The sequence below is a fragment of the Lontra canadensis genome, unplaced genomic scaffold, assembly GCF_010015895.1.
Source record: "Lontra canadensis isolate GAN:19392208 unplaced genomic scaffold, GSC_riverotter_1.0 scaffold47, whole genome shotgun sequence".
NCBI lineage: Eukaryota > Metazoa > Chordata > Mammalia > Carnivora > Mustelidae > Lontra > Lontra canadensis.
Window position 1 is genome coordinate 4,439,911 of NW_022631041.1, and position 15,857 is coordinate 4,455,767.

The following is a 15,857-nucleotide window of genomic DNA, read 5'->3' on the forward strand; positions in this document are numbered from 1 at the left end:
AACTCAGACTAAAGGCAGTGGCAAAGGTTTTAAGTATTACCACTTCTCGGCGGTATTTAGAGGCATGTAATGAAGAAGACAAAATCTAAGTCAAAATGATGAATATCTACTTGTGGAACTATAGGTGTCCGCAAATCGGGGGGAGCAGGTAGTGGGTGTATCTGTGGTGGGGGCGGGAATAGGTGTACTGAAACTGCCACCTTCTCAGCCTCCTCTTACGTCTGGTCTCCACCCTCGGTGAGAGACATCCCCCTTCCCGCAGAGACCACGCGATGGGGCGATGGTACGGGAAGACACACGGACTCTCCCCGCTTCACTCCGATTTTTAGAAGGAAAAGGAACAAGAGAACGAAGAAAGAAGGAAGAAAGGGGGAGAGGCGAAAGAAAACAGGAGTTAGAGAGCAGGGAAGGAAAAGGGACAGAAAAGATCAAGAAAAGTACAGAAAAGCAAGGCGGTGCCCGGGAGCTCGGTGGAAGGGTCCCGCGCAGGGACCCGGGTGGGCTGAGAGCACGGAATCCCAGCAGGCGGGGAGGACATGCCCACTTCGCCGCTCGCATTCCGAGCTTCTCGTTTCTTGGGCGGAGAGTCTCCTGAATTCAGGGCTCACGGCTTTCTGCTGACCTCGGGTCTGCCCCGTCCCCTCCCCCGCCGGGAGCCGAGCCCGGCCCTGCGCCAATCGCCCATCCCGACCCGGCTGCCCGTTGGGGGAGCGCCTCTCCAGCCTCGCAGTCTGACTGCCCCGGGGCAGGCGATCCTGGGTGGGGCAGCCGCGCCTTGGGAACGGCCCCCGCAGAGGAGCGTCGAGACTGGGGCCGCCGCAGGGCCGCGCGGGGCCCGGCCAGACGCTGCGCGCCGCCGGGGCAGCCGCACCTGAGCCCCCAGCTCCGGCCGAACGGACGCGCGCTGGGAGCCGCTGGAGCCCGCGGGCGGGGGTTGGGGGTGGGGAAAGAGAGCCATAAAGGGTGACCACGTGCCGCCTCCCTTGGGCGGGGGCGAGGACTTGCCGGGTCAGACCCCTCCACCCCGCGCCCGGTCCAGATCACCTGGAGCGCCCGGCACCAGCTCAGAGGCAGACCCAACCGCCCTCACGTTCTCGCCCTAACTTTTCTTAAACTTGTCTGTAAGAGGAACCTGCCGCCCCGCCCTCCCCCTAGCCCCGGCGATCCGTACTTGAACTCCGCCGCGCCGGCCTTCCACCTTGCGCGGGCGTGGAGTGACTGCCGGGAAACCCCGATGAACTCTCCAGAAAGAGCGTGAAGGAGGGTCAGGCCGCCGCGCTCCGCTCGGGCGCCCGGGGTCTCCATCGGGGAACTCAGAGCTGAAGAGCCAGGGGAAGACTGTGGACCATGACCGTGTGGGCCCTGGGGACCTCAGCGCAGTGATGCCAACATGTAAGTCTCACCTTTCAGCTGAGAATTCCTTCACACCTTTACCTGTATCTACCCCTACGCCTCCCACCTCAACTAAGTGATTTTGTAAGTACTACATTGACAGAATAAACCGGTTTGTCTTCAGTTTGACCCCTGAGGCACTGAGGAGTGAGCTGGTATTGCCAGGCGGAGCTGTGACATGTGTGTGCGGCTTGCTTTTTTTTTTTTTTTTTCCCAGGGAGAGGTAAACCTCACATTTGGGCGGTGTAAAACATAATAAAAAGGGCAGGGCTTCAAGAATGGAGAAAACGTGTTTTCTAGTCAAATTAAACAAGGAGTAACAGCCACAGCTCCTCTATCCAGGGGCCTTGCCCTGCCAAGAAAGAGGGATCCTGGATCAACACCTGGGGGCTTGGAAAGGTACTGGTATACCGAGAAAATGTTGACTTTACATGTTGACACCCTTGACTGTAGAAGTTATTCTTGGATCTTTGGGTTATTTGAATGGTTAAAAAAAAAAGCGCGCAGAAAAATTTATTGGTTGTATTTTGTAGATTAAAAAGTAATGAAGGAATATGCCATTTATGGGATGGTACCCGGGAGGCGACTTGCCTTGAATTAGAAATGGGGTACATAGGGCTATGAATGGTCAGAGAAGCCTAAAAGGTTTTGATTTTATGGAGTTACCATGGAAGTGGTAAGGTTCCTCAGAGCGACCCCGCGAAAGGGCCACCGAGAACGGCTTGGGCCTTCCAGAATGCAAAAAAGAAGATTGTTCTAAAAAGAGCCCATTTTTGTGGCCAATTCAGAAGTTGCTTTTTCTTGTAATATGTAATTTCCCTCTGATGTTTTATTTAATCTCGCGCAGATACCCTGACAGACATTTTACTCCCTTCCACTGATACACAAGTGTTTCTAGAAATTGATATTCACCCTCCCTTCCCCAGCTACTGGGTCCTTAAGTATTTCCATTAAAATTTCCTCATTCAGCTTAATACCTAGGAAAAGACTTGCGCCTCAGGCCCTGTCTTTCCCTCGTCATGCAGCTTCTCCTCCTCTCCCCTCCCAGCACAGTTTTCAAACAGGAAAAGAGTAGTGCCCACAAGCCCAACACTCTGCCCCACTGTTCCTGGTAGTGAGCAGTATAATTAGGAAAGAACTACTTATTTTTATTAAAACTGCATGTGAAGTAATTCCACACCTGTGAGTTTTAAGGTTTATTTATGCCAGTGGAATCAGTAAGGTATAACCTGAAATAATTTATCTTGGGATACAGCCAACAGTCCCACATAAGAGTGGTTCTCATACAGGCGACATATTTTAAATGAATGTGAATTTGTTTTGAACTTTGGTTTTTCCTAAAAATATCGTAAGGTTTTTAACAGCAGATATTTGTCTAGCTTCCTTTCAGCTTTCCTAGGTAATTTAGATCTCATGGGAAATGAAAAAAAGTGTGAATACCAATTTTTAAAATAAAACCTGTGAAACTGATCAACAGGTATTATACAAAATTCCTCATTATGCAATTAAGTTACTTAGCCCGTTTGAATTGCACATGACTAAAACTTCTTGTTATATAGAGTAAAAATATGAATATTTAATCACATAAGATACAGAGTTTATTACTCTAATTTCAGTTTCTTTATTGAGCTTTTTCCATTTCTTGCCAGATTATAACTGTTTCTTTTTCCATTTTGTTGTTTACAATTCATACAGATTGGTTTAAGATGATCTGAATTCTTTTAGATATTAGTATGTTAGAATATATGGAAATAATATCAACCTTTCCACAATAAATATTCTTACTATCTTTTTGAAAAATGTTAAAATGGGAATACAAACTCCATTATCTTTTATTATAATTTTAATGGGTTCAGGCACACAAACATATTTTCTGCCTACTCTTTGTGAAGAAAGAGTATTAATATATTGTGACATTCAGGTTATGGAATTACGGATTTTATAAGTATATTTGGAGTTGTAGCGACCACATATTTTTCATATCCTAAGAAATTTAATAGATTTAGCAAGAATTGGTCTTGCTAAACTGGTCTCAAGCTGTATGAAGCTCCTGATCTTTCCATTTATGGCTTATATAAATTACATGACATTGTGCTTTTCCAGTGTGAATGGTGAATGAGGCTATTGTCTCTTGGCTTATGGGAAATATTAGAAGCTTGTAGTTTTACTGCCTAACTGGACACGTCACTCTGATTTCTGGAAATAATGATTTGAAAGAGAATCAGTTTATACATTAAAAATAAACTGACAACCACTTGCTTAAACTTGACCATTTTTCTAACTGCCCATCTCTTACAGAGTTTACATTTCTGATGGGATGATTAAAAGTTTCTCGAGACAATTTGGACTTTAGACTAAATAGAATAAGACTTTGTTCAATGTGTGTGGCGTGCTTAGGCAAAAAACCCCCCATATCTTTCCATTTTGTTTCTGATTGGATGCCCTTATCTTATTATCTACATTGGATTGTGTTAAGATGCATACTTGGTGAGTGGGGTGCTAACATTTAAAGGACTTTTCAGTGGTAACTAAAAATGCCAGTAAAACTTGAATGTGGCTACCTGAGTATCATCTTGCTTTCCCTTATAAGCATTACTCAGGATGGAATTATTTGGAATGCTCTAAGGAAAACTTCAAGATTACTGTGTTTAAAACTATTTGTAGCAAATATGACAAAGGCTTAACGTATTTCTTATAGCATTGGTTAAAAAAAATCACAAATCACTAAGAAAAATATTTCTATTATAACAGAAAACTTACAAAAAGAACTTGAACATGCCAACCCAAATAAAGGAAACCCAAATGAGATGCTACTTCTATCAAGCTGGTGATGATGAAAAAATAATAGTGTTGGGAGTGTCATGAAAAACTTCATGTGATACACTTCAGTGTAAATGTGGATGGCTCTGTTGAAATTTATTTAGAAAGAATTTTAAACCTACAGAAAAGTTGCAAGAATAATACAAAGAACACCTGTTTATTCTTTACGCAGAATCACTTAATGTAAATGTTTACCCCATTTGCTTTATTTTCCATCCTTTCTTCTTCCCACCAACCCACTACTCTCTGTACACACACACACACACACACACGACACAGTATTTTTCCTGAATCATCTGAATGTAAATTATATACATCAGGGCTTTGGGTTTTGCTTTTTTAATTGAAAATTTTATTGAGAAGTTTGTAGATTTCATATGGTTGGAAGAAATAGTAAAGACCCAGTGCACCCTTTACCCAGTTTCTCCCAATTATGAGCAGACTTGAATAAACCAAATTACATTCTTTTCACTCTAGAAGAATTAAGGTACTCTCTGTGCTACTCCTCATGCCCCTTTCTGACAAGATTTGATACAGAAATACACTTGGGAGGTGAGGAAAAAATGTAATTCTGACCATTACAGGTAATAGAATTAGTGCCATGTCAGTTTCTCCACTGATTTCAAGATGTCTTCACTAATTTCTCTTTAAATTTGACTTTTAAGGGACCCAGTAGGACTAAAAAGGTGCAAAACGGTAGCTTTTCGAGATTACAGATTATTTCAGTGATGTGTTTGCATTAAGTCACATTTACAAGGGGTCATTCTGATGTTAAAATAATTCCTATGGAAGGGTTAAGTTCTAGAGTTCCTGAAATAGGACTCAAGCATACTGTATTTTGTAGCCTATGCCATTTGAAAAGGGGAACAAGTTTGTAGTTAGAGGTAGGTGACTTGGAAGCCCGGTGACCCAGTGAGTGTTTTGGCTGTGCCACCACTGATTACATGATCTTGGCCAAGTAGTTTAGCTTTGTAATGTTTTTGCCCCTGCAGTGATAGTTTTATATTTTTGGATTCTGTTCAGGTGATAGTAGTCTATGTATGACTCTCATTTACTTTAAAAAAAAATGTTCTTGCTCTCTTCAGAACTTTGAGTCTACAACTCAAGTGATACAAGATTGCATTATGTTTTTTGTAGTTCCCATTTAGAACCTTAGTAACCCTGTTCAGGATTTTCCGTTCTTGTGAGAAAGTTATTTGAATCTCAGGGATGTGTCTTTTCTAAGTGATCCCCTGAGAAGACACACACAGTGCTTTCCTTCCTCTGTTCTATTCTTAATTTATTTGTTTCTGTTCTTCAGTAAACAGTCAACGGGATGAAAGTTGACTTGTCATGGGGTTTGAGTTTGGTTCCAAGTACTTGCCCTGTCCCGGGTTCCTTTTCAATACAAAGTGATGGAGTCTTGGGACCCAGAATGCACGAGGTGCTGGGTCATTTGCAGTTTTTGTCTGAAGGGATTGCAGGCAGTTTTTGTAAAACAGCTTCAGGATTGAGTCTGGAGTCCTTAACTGTCAGAACCTGTTGTAGCAAAAGAAAGTTGCATGGTGAAAGAAATGGAATTGAATGTTGCCAAGCTAACAAACATTCCTTGAGGATTGTTGAGAGAGCACCTAAATATGAGAGGAGACCATCATTCACATACTGATAAAGGAAAACTATCATGTGCCATAAAGATTAAGAAGCTGGGAGTTCTCTTGGGCTGACATTCCTGACTGGTGATGGTACAGCAGGCAGCCAGTTTTGATGGTTCTGCCCCTTTATTTCCCTGGGCCTCAGTTTCCTCCTCTCTGAAACGAGAAGGTTAGACTTCATCTTTGGTCTTCCCAACTCTATACTTCTTTGAATATATAACTGTGTTTTTGTTTTTGTTGTTGTTGTTTTAGAAGCATACACATTCATCCACGGCATGAATGGGAAACACCTCATTCATCCACCATCAGTGGGAAATGAACCCATTCTTCCAAATGAGTGAACTTTCCATGTAACAGTAGTCTATCGTCTACCCTTTTCCCCCCAAAGATTTTATTTATTTATTTGAGAGAGCAAGAGCAGAACACAAGCAGGAGGAAGGGCTGAGGGAGAGGGAGAAGCAAGCTCCCCTCTGAGCAGGAAAGCTGACATGGGGCTGGATCCCAGGACCCTGGGATCATGACCTGAGCTGAAGGCAGCTTAATCAACTGAACCACCCAGACACCCCTACTGTCTACCCTTTTTTAAAGCCCTTACTAAGTGACATGCAGTGTTAATTCTACCTTTTTGGTGGATGATACTCTATTTACAGTAGAGGAAATAGTCCTGAGTTTTAAGTACTTGTCTCTAAAGTCACACAATAAATAGAAGCAGCAGGTTGTAATTCTGCTGTTCCAGAATTCACATCCATTATTATGATGATGATGTACTGTGGCATATTGCTTTTCATAAGTGATAACATTGCTTTAAATTTCAAACATTTTGGATGGAGGTATTTTAAAACATGCCCTCCATACAGAAAAGTACTCTTCAGATCTTAAGCTTTGCCTAGTTTAGAATTTCCAGTAGGAGCTCTGTGATGCTAGAACTTCTAGTTGGGTGAATAGAAAAACATGGCATGAGTATGAGACAGGCCTCAGAATTTCTGTATTCATGGCAGACATGAATAACCCATTCCATTTCTCTTCCCAGGTGACCCAGAAATAGTCACAAAGTCAATCGATTGGTGTTGGTTTATGACATCCTATTGTCCATTCTTGTTTAAGCCTTTTCTTTTGATTTTACTATGGACAGAATAACCATTCTTATATTAGAATGCCCAGGATGGTGGTAGCAATAATAATAACTAATATTTGTTGAGTGCTGAGTGTCAGGCACTGTTCTTAAAAGATGTGCTCCGATTTTTTTGACATGTTCTGATTTAATCATCCAACAACTATATGGTTTATGTGTTCTATTGCTTTTTCTGTTTGATGGGTGAAAAATAGGAGGTGCAACCCTCAGTTTGTTTTGTGAGATTAGGAGTCTCTTGTAGTAGGGCGGGTAGGGACAGGGTGGCTGGGTGATGGACACTGGGGAGGGCATGTGCAATGGTGAGTGCTGTGAAATATGTAAGCCTGGTGATTCACAGACCTGTGCCCATGGGGCAAGTAATACATTATATGTTACTAAAAATAATTTAAAAAAAAATAGGAGGTACAGGGTGGTCAAGTGAATTTCCCAAGTGTTGCATGGGAAGGTAGCAACCTTGATCTGTCTGACTCTGGAGCTTGTTCTCTTTGCTGCTTAGGTGGTTTCTAACAGTAAAGATGGACTGGAAATGAAGGCTTGAGGCAAGTGTAGGAATCACTTGATGTCTATTTTTGCTTATTTGAGCATTCCCTTTCCTACTTTTCTGGTTTTGTGCTTGGTATTCCAGATTTTGCTCCAGATAAACAACCTTCAGGTAAAGAAGGTATTACTGGGATCCTACAGTATCTTATTGGTTGTTTCTCTTTTTAGAAATAAAAAGACTCTCAATTATACCCTGGAACCACAGTAACTCCTTTTGAAGATTTTAAGATCTGGAGATTTCTTACTGCTACTTAACCATCTTCCTGCCTGATAGGGCTCTCATGCTCACTGATCCTTTTATGGCCCTTATGGTGACTGACCTTTACACTTGCTGCCCTATTCTCAGGCTTGCCTCTTATGATGGGGTTGAGTCAATGCATGGTATCATACCACTCTTTGAAGCCAGGAAAAAATGGATGTTTCTGTCTAAATTATTATTAGGTACTCTTTTGAGCTTAAAGATGAGGTCACTGTATAGGCAAATAATTGAGAGTTTTCAAAGCACCAGCCCTCCATCTAATGTCTTTTACTAGTTCTATAATACTTGGTGTTTACTAGTGATTTAAAAACATTGGTAATTATTGTTATATATAAAGAAGTTATTCTTCTTAGATGTTAATGCTTCATTGCTTTATTTTAGGGGAAAAAAGACAAGTAGACAATTTATTTTTATTTTAAATGTTTCCATTTGTAAAAAAGCAGATGTTATAAAATGAAAACATTTCCTTAAAGTCTAAATTTTTGGAAGAATTTTTAGAAGAGGTAGATAGAAAATCCTCTTGCCACACAGATGGGCATGTGTGATGGTGATGCTGAAGGTTGAAACTGAAATTGCTTTATTTTTTAATAAATGAACTTGAATTATCTGAATATTTCCCCATCTTCACTGGGAAATCATGGGTTATGTATATTCTCTGATAAGGAAGGTGCCACCAAGTGGCAAATAACATGCATGGATTTTTTTTTTTTTCTTTTGCCTAATTATCTTAAAGTTCCTTCTTTATTGGGAAGCAAGATTGAAAACGATTTCTATTTTCCGATCTCTGCTGAAAACCTACACTTTGACTATGATTGTCTAATGCTTTACTGAATACCGAGTGACCTGAGGGTTACTTTCTTCTGTTGCAGGATGTTTCACTCAGACCAAATGTGGAACTGTCATTGGAAACGGAAGCCGCGTTCTCTTTTGTTCTTACTGGCTTTATGTATTGTGTATGTTCCTCTTTCAGGTAAGACTCTTTCTCTTTCAAATGCTGAATTTAATAGTGATTGTATTGCCTTCAGTATAACTGTGCTACCGATTTAAGTCAGCTTTATTTCTTATCTTTTTCTTTTTCTGCTACTCTCCTTACAGGCTTTTGCTGTCCATGGCCTCTCTGATTTCTATGTGGATACTATTACTTTGATCATTGCTCTATTTTCTAATGAGTGTATTTCTTTAATCTTTGCTGCATTTCTATTAGTTTTATTTATTTATCTAGCCCATATTGAATGAGGAGATAGCTACATGTCTGACATTAAAAATGTGCTAGTTCTTTCTTCTACTATTGAATAAATATACAGTACTTGATTCTTTCTTTCCTCAAGTTTTCGTATAGTTATTTATGGAAAGTAAAGTATAGACTTAGTTGTTTGTATTCATCTTGATTTTCTTACGATGTTGCAGTATAAGATAGGAATTTGAAATTAAGTTTTTAAAACATGAAGTTTATTTAGTTGGCTTAAAATGATATGAAAAATTTAATTTTAATTATAGCACTTTTTGGAATAAAAATATCAAATATTTGTAATTACAATTTTTTGAACTGTGAAACAAGATCCTTTTAGCTGTTGTTGCAAGCAAAATTTTCTATGAACAGTTAATTGTGTGACTGAGCCAATCAACCTGAGGAATGTAAGTGATATTTAAAAATAAACTTTCCCCAATATCTGATTTTGTGCCTGAGCAAACTGCATTTCTCTTAAGTCCATTTTGTTTTACTCTTTTTTTTAATTGCTATATTCATTCAGTTTGCTATATTTGTTTTTAGAATAAAATGGTTGCTCATGTAGTCTTTTTTTTTTAAGATTTTATTTATTTATTTGACAGAGAGAGATCACAAGCAGGCAGAGAAGTGGGGGGGGGGGGGGGGGGGGGGGGGGGGAGGGTGAGCAAGCTCCCCGCTGAGCAGAGAGCCTGACATGGTGCTGGATCCCAGGACCCTGAGATCATGACCTGAGTCGAAGGCAGAGGCTTTAACCCACTGAGCCACCCAGGTGCCCCACTCATGTAATCTTATGTATTTATTACTTGGGGTTTAATCCAGACTTTATGCATTTCATATTTATAATGTATCTGTATGTTAAAAATAATACATTTAATGCATCATAAAATAGATTATCTGCTAAAATTGTTTATTCATGGATTAAGAAATTCAACTTGTATTTAATATATAAGTGTGATTTTCCAAGCCAGAAAGTATTTTAAGAGTTTCAGCTACTAACCTGGAAAATCCCTGGCACTTGCTTAATGGCTTCAAAACAAAACTGATCTTTGAAGTTTTTTGTGTATTTTTTGCAGTTTCATGATGAAGCCACCCTTTCTCTTACTTTCATTGTCAAAAGTGGAAAGAAACTTGTGAAGAGAACTGAAAATTCAATATACATTGGATTTACTTGGTTACAGTATTGGACTTCTTCTTAACTTTGAAAAGTAACCCCTCTAAGAACCAATTACATGATGTAAAATAAATTATGAGATTAAAATTATCGAGATCTATTTACTTTCATTTTTATTAGGTCATGACCTTTGTCAATTTTCAAGCCTTCTCCAGACCTTAAATCGAGACTTTTTATTTTTGATGTCAACATTTTAATTGACATATGCACTTTCACTTTCTTAATCACTTGAATCAATGAAAAAAAAAAGCACAGACTAATTTAAAGGAGTCTGCTGGCTAGGACTAGGGTGGGGCCAGCAAAGCAACTAGGTCGCAGAATTTAAGGAGAGGACTCAATCTCAAGGTCATGGGAATCAGAGTCCTTAAGTTTGTTTTTAAGTTACTGTCTCACATAAGAAATCTTTTTAAAAAATTCTTTGCATTACCCAGTATTTTATGTGCATTATGTAGGGCTTTGTGACAGATAGTAATCTGTGTTTACTCATGAACCCAGAACACTTTGTATCTATATATCTATAATCATGAGTCACTCAGAATGCCGCCACTTCACCCATAAGTATCTAACTCACAAAAATGTTTTGGGGATTATTATTGGTGCTTTAATATAAAATTTTTGCCTTACAACTCGGTAAAGGATTCTCTAAAATAATGCATATCAAAACTTCAGACATATCCAAGGATCAAAGTCATATCTTTATATCATAGTGTAATTTTGAGTAACTCTATGTTTGAAGAGCATGTGGTGCTTAATTGTGATGTTGTGTCTCAGTGTATGCTCTCTCTGATGTTTTCACTTCTTTGGATGACCTCAATGTGATCTTATGGAGTTCAGTGGCTTTCAATGGCATCTTGATGCCAATGTGTCCTAAATCTGTATTTTCAGCAGTGGCCCCTTCCTTGACTCTGGAGTTACTTTTATGGTAGCTTTTTCTCATCCGTAGTTTGATGTATGATGGGCCTCAAACTTGGTGAGCAAGACTCATGATTTCTACCTCCTATCCCCAAACTGACTTCACTTTCTATCTGTACTCTCCCACCTTACTATTTTCTAGATAGGTTGGCCCATCTGTTTCTTGACCATGCTTCCCTTATCCCCTCTTCTTCCTTAATTGCACACACCTGATTATTTCTTGACACTACGATCTTAATTATTACCACCTCAGATAAGCCTTCCGGTCCCCTAATTAAAGGTGCCCCTTTGCCACCCTCTTATCATGTTACCCTTTACTGATAATCTGTATAGAATTTGGTTGCTCCCTTGGTTGTTAATGTTTTGGTAATTTGGTTGTGATAGCTAGGCTGGAAGGTTGAAAAAAACCTCTTTTGATTGTTAAGATTGAATTTAGGCCAGGTGATTAAAAATCAGAATCCTGTAGATTTGTCTAACATCCTTCATTTAATTCATGTAATAAAATTACAAGATTAAGTCTTCCAGTAGGTAAGGTAAGTTAACAATTGTAGTTTCAAGGGGGCATTTACAAAGCAAATAGTACAAAAGTTTGTGCCCTTCAGGATTTAAAAAAGGAATGTAGAAAAAACTCATTGTCTATTGACAAGTGACGAATATAACTTTTAATAGGGACTACAACAAAACAACAGCTGAATATTTAAACTAGTCCCACAGAAGTGCAGATTAAAATAATAAAACATGATTCTTTTTTATCCACTATCTGGACAACATTTAGAAACATTGATAATATCCATATCCAATATTCTCAAAGTTGTTGGGGAAAGGGAACACATTAACACTCTTGGCTCTGTCTTTTGGGAGATTAAGAAGGTAACATTTTTTTTTTAATTAAGAATTTGTATTTTCTTTGATATATCACTACCACATGTAGGTATCTATCCTACAGAAATAAATAATATATAGAGAAATATGTACCGGTATGTTAACTCTAACACTATAGTAGCAAACATTCAACAAAGACTTAATTTTTCTTCAATGGGGGAATGGCTATATAAATTATTTTACATTAATACTATGAAATATTATGCAGTCACTCAAAACAATGTGGTCAAACTGTATATTAGCTTTGAAAGATGTCATTGATAAGAATGTTAAGTTAAAAAACAAATTGCTGAACAATATCAGATCTGTAATAGGTTGCGTTATAAAACTGGAATGTGTTATGTGTATATATGTTTGTTTAAGAGTATTTAAAAATCATAGTAAAACATAGAATGATACACATCAGGTTTTATAATGGGTCATCCCCGAGCATGGGTTGGAACAAGGGGGAAGGCAGTGGGACTTTATATGGCTCTGAATTATTTGCCTTGTTACAATGAATGTATATTATTTAGTAATTTGGAAAAACAAAAGAAAACCTGATCATTTTTTTTAAGCCATGTAAAAAAAAATGACCAGGGAGACTGTTGAAGTACATGAATGTTCTAATTTTCTGTTAGACATGCAACTGTTACTCTGGCTCTTCCTTTATTTGATAGGAATCTCTTAAAAGTGTTTCAAAAAATAATCTCTTTTTATGTAGCATGACACTCCATGACTCTGAGGATGAATGATGGTATCTCAAGCAGACTGAAGGTTACTGCTTGAAGTGAAGTGGGAAACAGCCAGCCAGGAGCCAATGAATTCCTAAGCAACCCAGAGCCTGTTTCCATACAGATAGCCTTAGTCATGAGCACTGAAGGAGGAGCCTCCCTTCTCTTCTGAAAAATAGATGATATCAGCAGATTATTTCAAAGCTCAGTGTTCTGATATCTATGATACATCAGTAGCTAAAAGGGGAAATGTTTTTGAAAGTACAATCTGGCCCGAATTATGTACTTTCTAGCCCAGAGCAAGCACAGTTCTAGAAGGCAGGTAGGTAAAAACAATCCTATACTTTGTTTGTGTGTTAATTTTTTTCATGATCAAAGAATGAGCAATTATCCTATAGCAGCAATTACATTGCAATCTATATTTATGTGTTAGACATATATCACCTTATGCATATTTTTATATTTGATCAAAAAGGCTTTCAAATGGATAGAAAAATAATCTTTTTACAAGTCTGCCAATTTTGGGGGGGACATTTTAGTATGAAATGTGTCTGAAAGGTAAAAAAACAAGGCTCTAATTATGCTAACGATTATCTTTTTTAATTCCATTATAGTGAGCATACAGTGTAATATTAGTTTCAAGTGTACAATATAGTGATTCAGCACTTCCATAGGTCAACCAGTGCTTATGATGCCAGGTGCACTCCTTAATCACTATCACCCATTTCACCCATCCCCTCACCTGCCTCACCTCTGGTAGCCATCAGCTTGTTCTCAGTAGTTAAGAGTCTTTTTCTTGGCTTCTCTCTCTTTTTTCCTTGCTCATTTGTTTTCTTTCTTAAATTCCACATATGAGTGAAATCATATGGTATTTGTTTTTCCCTTATTTCACTTAGCATTATACTCTCTAGCTCCATCCATGTTGTTACAAATGGCAAGATTTTATTCCTTTTTATGGCTGAATAATATTCCATTGTATGCATATGCATGCCACATCTTATGATATGCACACCATATAACATACCATACTGTATCATATGTATATATATACATCTTCTTTGTTTATCTGTCAGTGGACACTTAAGCTGCTTCTCAAATTTGACTATTGTAAATAATGCTGCTATAAATCACTCATCATCAAGGAAATGCAAATCAAAACTACCAATAAGATACCACCTAACACCTGCCAGGATGGCTAAAATCAAAGATACAAGAAACAGTAAGCGTTGGCAAGGATGTGGAGAAAAAGGAATCCTCACACACTGTTGGTGGGAATGCAAGCTGGTACAGTCACTGTGGAAAACAGTATGGTGGTTCCTCAAAAAGCTAAAAACAGAATTACCCTATGACCCAGCAGACTGTTCTTATCAAATGAAAAAAAAGCAGAATAATGATCAAGCAACTAACAGAAAATTATATAGTAATAAAGTTTGTTTTTCAGTTAGGATCAAAATACACCAAATTACTGTCCACAGCCATCAGCTACAAGACTCTTGTCTTATTCTACACCTGAGACTAGAGGAGTCAATGTGATTCAATAAACAAACCCAAGAAATCGGTACACAAAAATTTCCTCGAAGCATCTTCCCAGATAATCCTTTGTGTACCTTTGAGATGATCTGAATTTGATGTAGGTAACCATGAAATCCTACATTGGGGTCGTTAACGTCAATCGCATGAATGTGGAAAGAGGATGGCTTGTCACCACAGTGACGATTTCAAGTAACTGAGCAGTGATGGGGCCACTAATGAAGCTGACCCCACTTGACGGCATTAGGAAGAGGGGGTTGTCAGCAGAATCCTGCTCTTCCTTGGTTAGGTCACACTGTCTCCAGGCACGGTTGTCATCCTTTAGAGAGAATTCATAAACAGGAGCAGCAGCAGGCAGATCTGCTCTGTGATGGGTCTCGAGAGGTCTGAGGAGTGTTTCAGGACATCTCTGGGTCCCTGTGCTGTGAGAGCCTCTCTGGGCGTGGGCTGCCACTGTAGACTCACACCCATTGTCAGCTACAACTTGGTTGCTTTTGCGTAGCAATTCTTTTTTTTTTTTTTTTTTTTTTTTTTTTAAGTAAAAATCCTACTGAATAAAAAAAAAATCAGAGAGATGGCACTTTTACTTTGGAGCAATGAAGTCAGTCAGAGTAAGATAGTGGACTTCAGAGATTTGAAGCATGGTCATTTGGAAGTGATAACAGACTTACTCTGAATTATCTCAGAGCAAAGATAAGATGATTGGGTTGGCGCTCTAAGTACCAGATGACTCTCCTAGTAATAGGTTGCCAAGAAATAAAACCAGCTGTCCTTTAAATTCCTCATCGCTGGAAATCAGGATGTGAAGAAGGAATCTTAATGCTGAAGAAGAATTTGTACTAAAGATCTTGAAGTTTTTCTCAGTTTACAACTTAGAGTGTGTGTGTGTGTGTGTGTGTGTGTGTGTGTGTGTGTGTAATACAGGCTAGTTTTTTAAGGTACACATAGTTTTGTTTTACTTCAAAAGTTTCTTCTGTGTGCATTTCCTTTCAGTGTAGCAGGTAATTTCTACACTGGAGATTGGTCAGGTAATTTTGTTTGACAGGAGAGATCTGGGGGGAACTCTAGACTTTGCCAGATAAACATTTTCCTGGATTTTCAAATGAATAATTCTTTAAGGAGTTTTCATTTTATTTTAGCAAGTAGAATAGGTGCTTTTTGGCACCGTTCTTACTATGATTGCAATATCATAAGATTCCATAGGTAAAGAATGTGGAAAAGAACAAAATAGAAATGAACCAGAGAGAGAGAAACTTATTCCAGATTTTAAAAGTAAATATATTTTGTTGGGCATGGCAGCAGAGGAGAGAAGTATGGCGGTTAGATGAGAAAATATATTCATCCCAATTGAGAATGAAGTCACAATATTATAAACAGCCTTTCCCTTCCGCTGCGCTAAGGCAGTAAAACACCTGAAAAGAAAACAACGTCTTTTGCCAGCACATGGGTGGAGGCTCTCACAGTTCAGATAATCCTTTCTAACTATTAAAAATAATAATAATAATAATAATAATTAAAAAAAAACAAACCCAAAGTGAAAAAAAAATAGACAAAATGAAAAAACTTAGAGAGGCATAATCTAGTCTTGGTTTACAGTCATTCCTAAATTAGCTTCATTTTAAACTTGTGACTGAGAAAGGATACACT

General features: G+C 38.7%; 1 protein-coding gene across 5 annotated transcripts in view; it reads left to right on the forward strand.

Moving 5' to 3' along the window:
• The first annotated feature begins 910 nt into the window (after nucleotides 1-910).
• ADGRG6 (adhesion G protein-coupled receptor G6) overlaps nucleotides 911-15,857 on the forward strand; it is a 135,336-nt gene continuing 120,389 nt past the window's right edge. For 4 of the 5 annotated variants that reach the window (XM_032873057.1, XM_032873059.1, XM_032873060.1 and 1 more), the window contains exons 1-2: nucleotides 911-1,392; nucleotides 8,644-8,744. In XM_032873057.1, the coding sequence (XP_032728948.1) occupies nucleotides 1,391-1,392; nucleotides 8,644-8,744 (103 nt within the window). In that variant the 5' untranslated portion in view covers nucleotides 911-1,390. Of the gene's footprint in view, nucleotides 1,393-1,609; nucleotides 1,792-8,643; nucleotides 8,745-15,857 lie in introns of all 5 variants that reach the window. The other variant, XM_032873058.1, reaches the window with a different exon arrangement.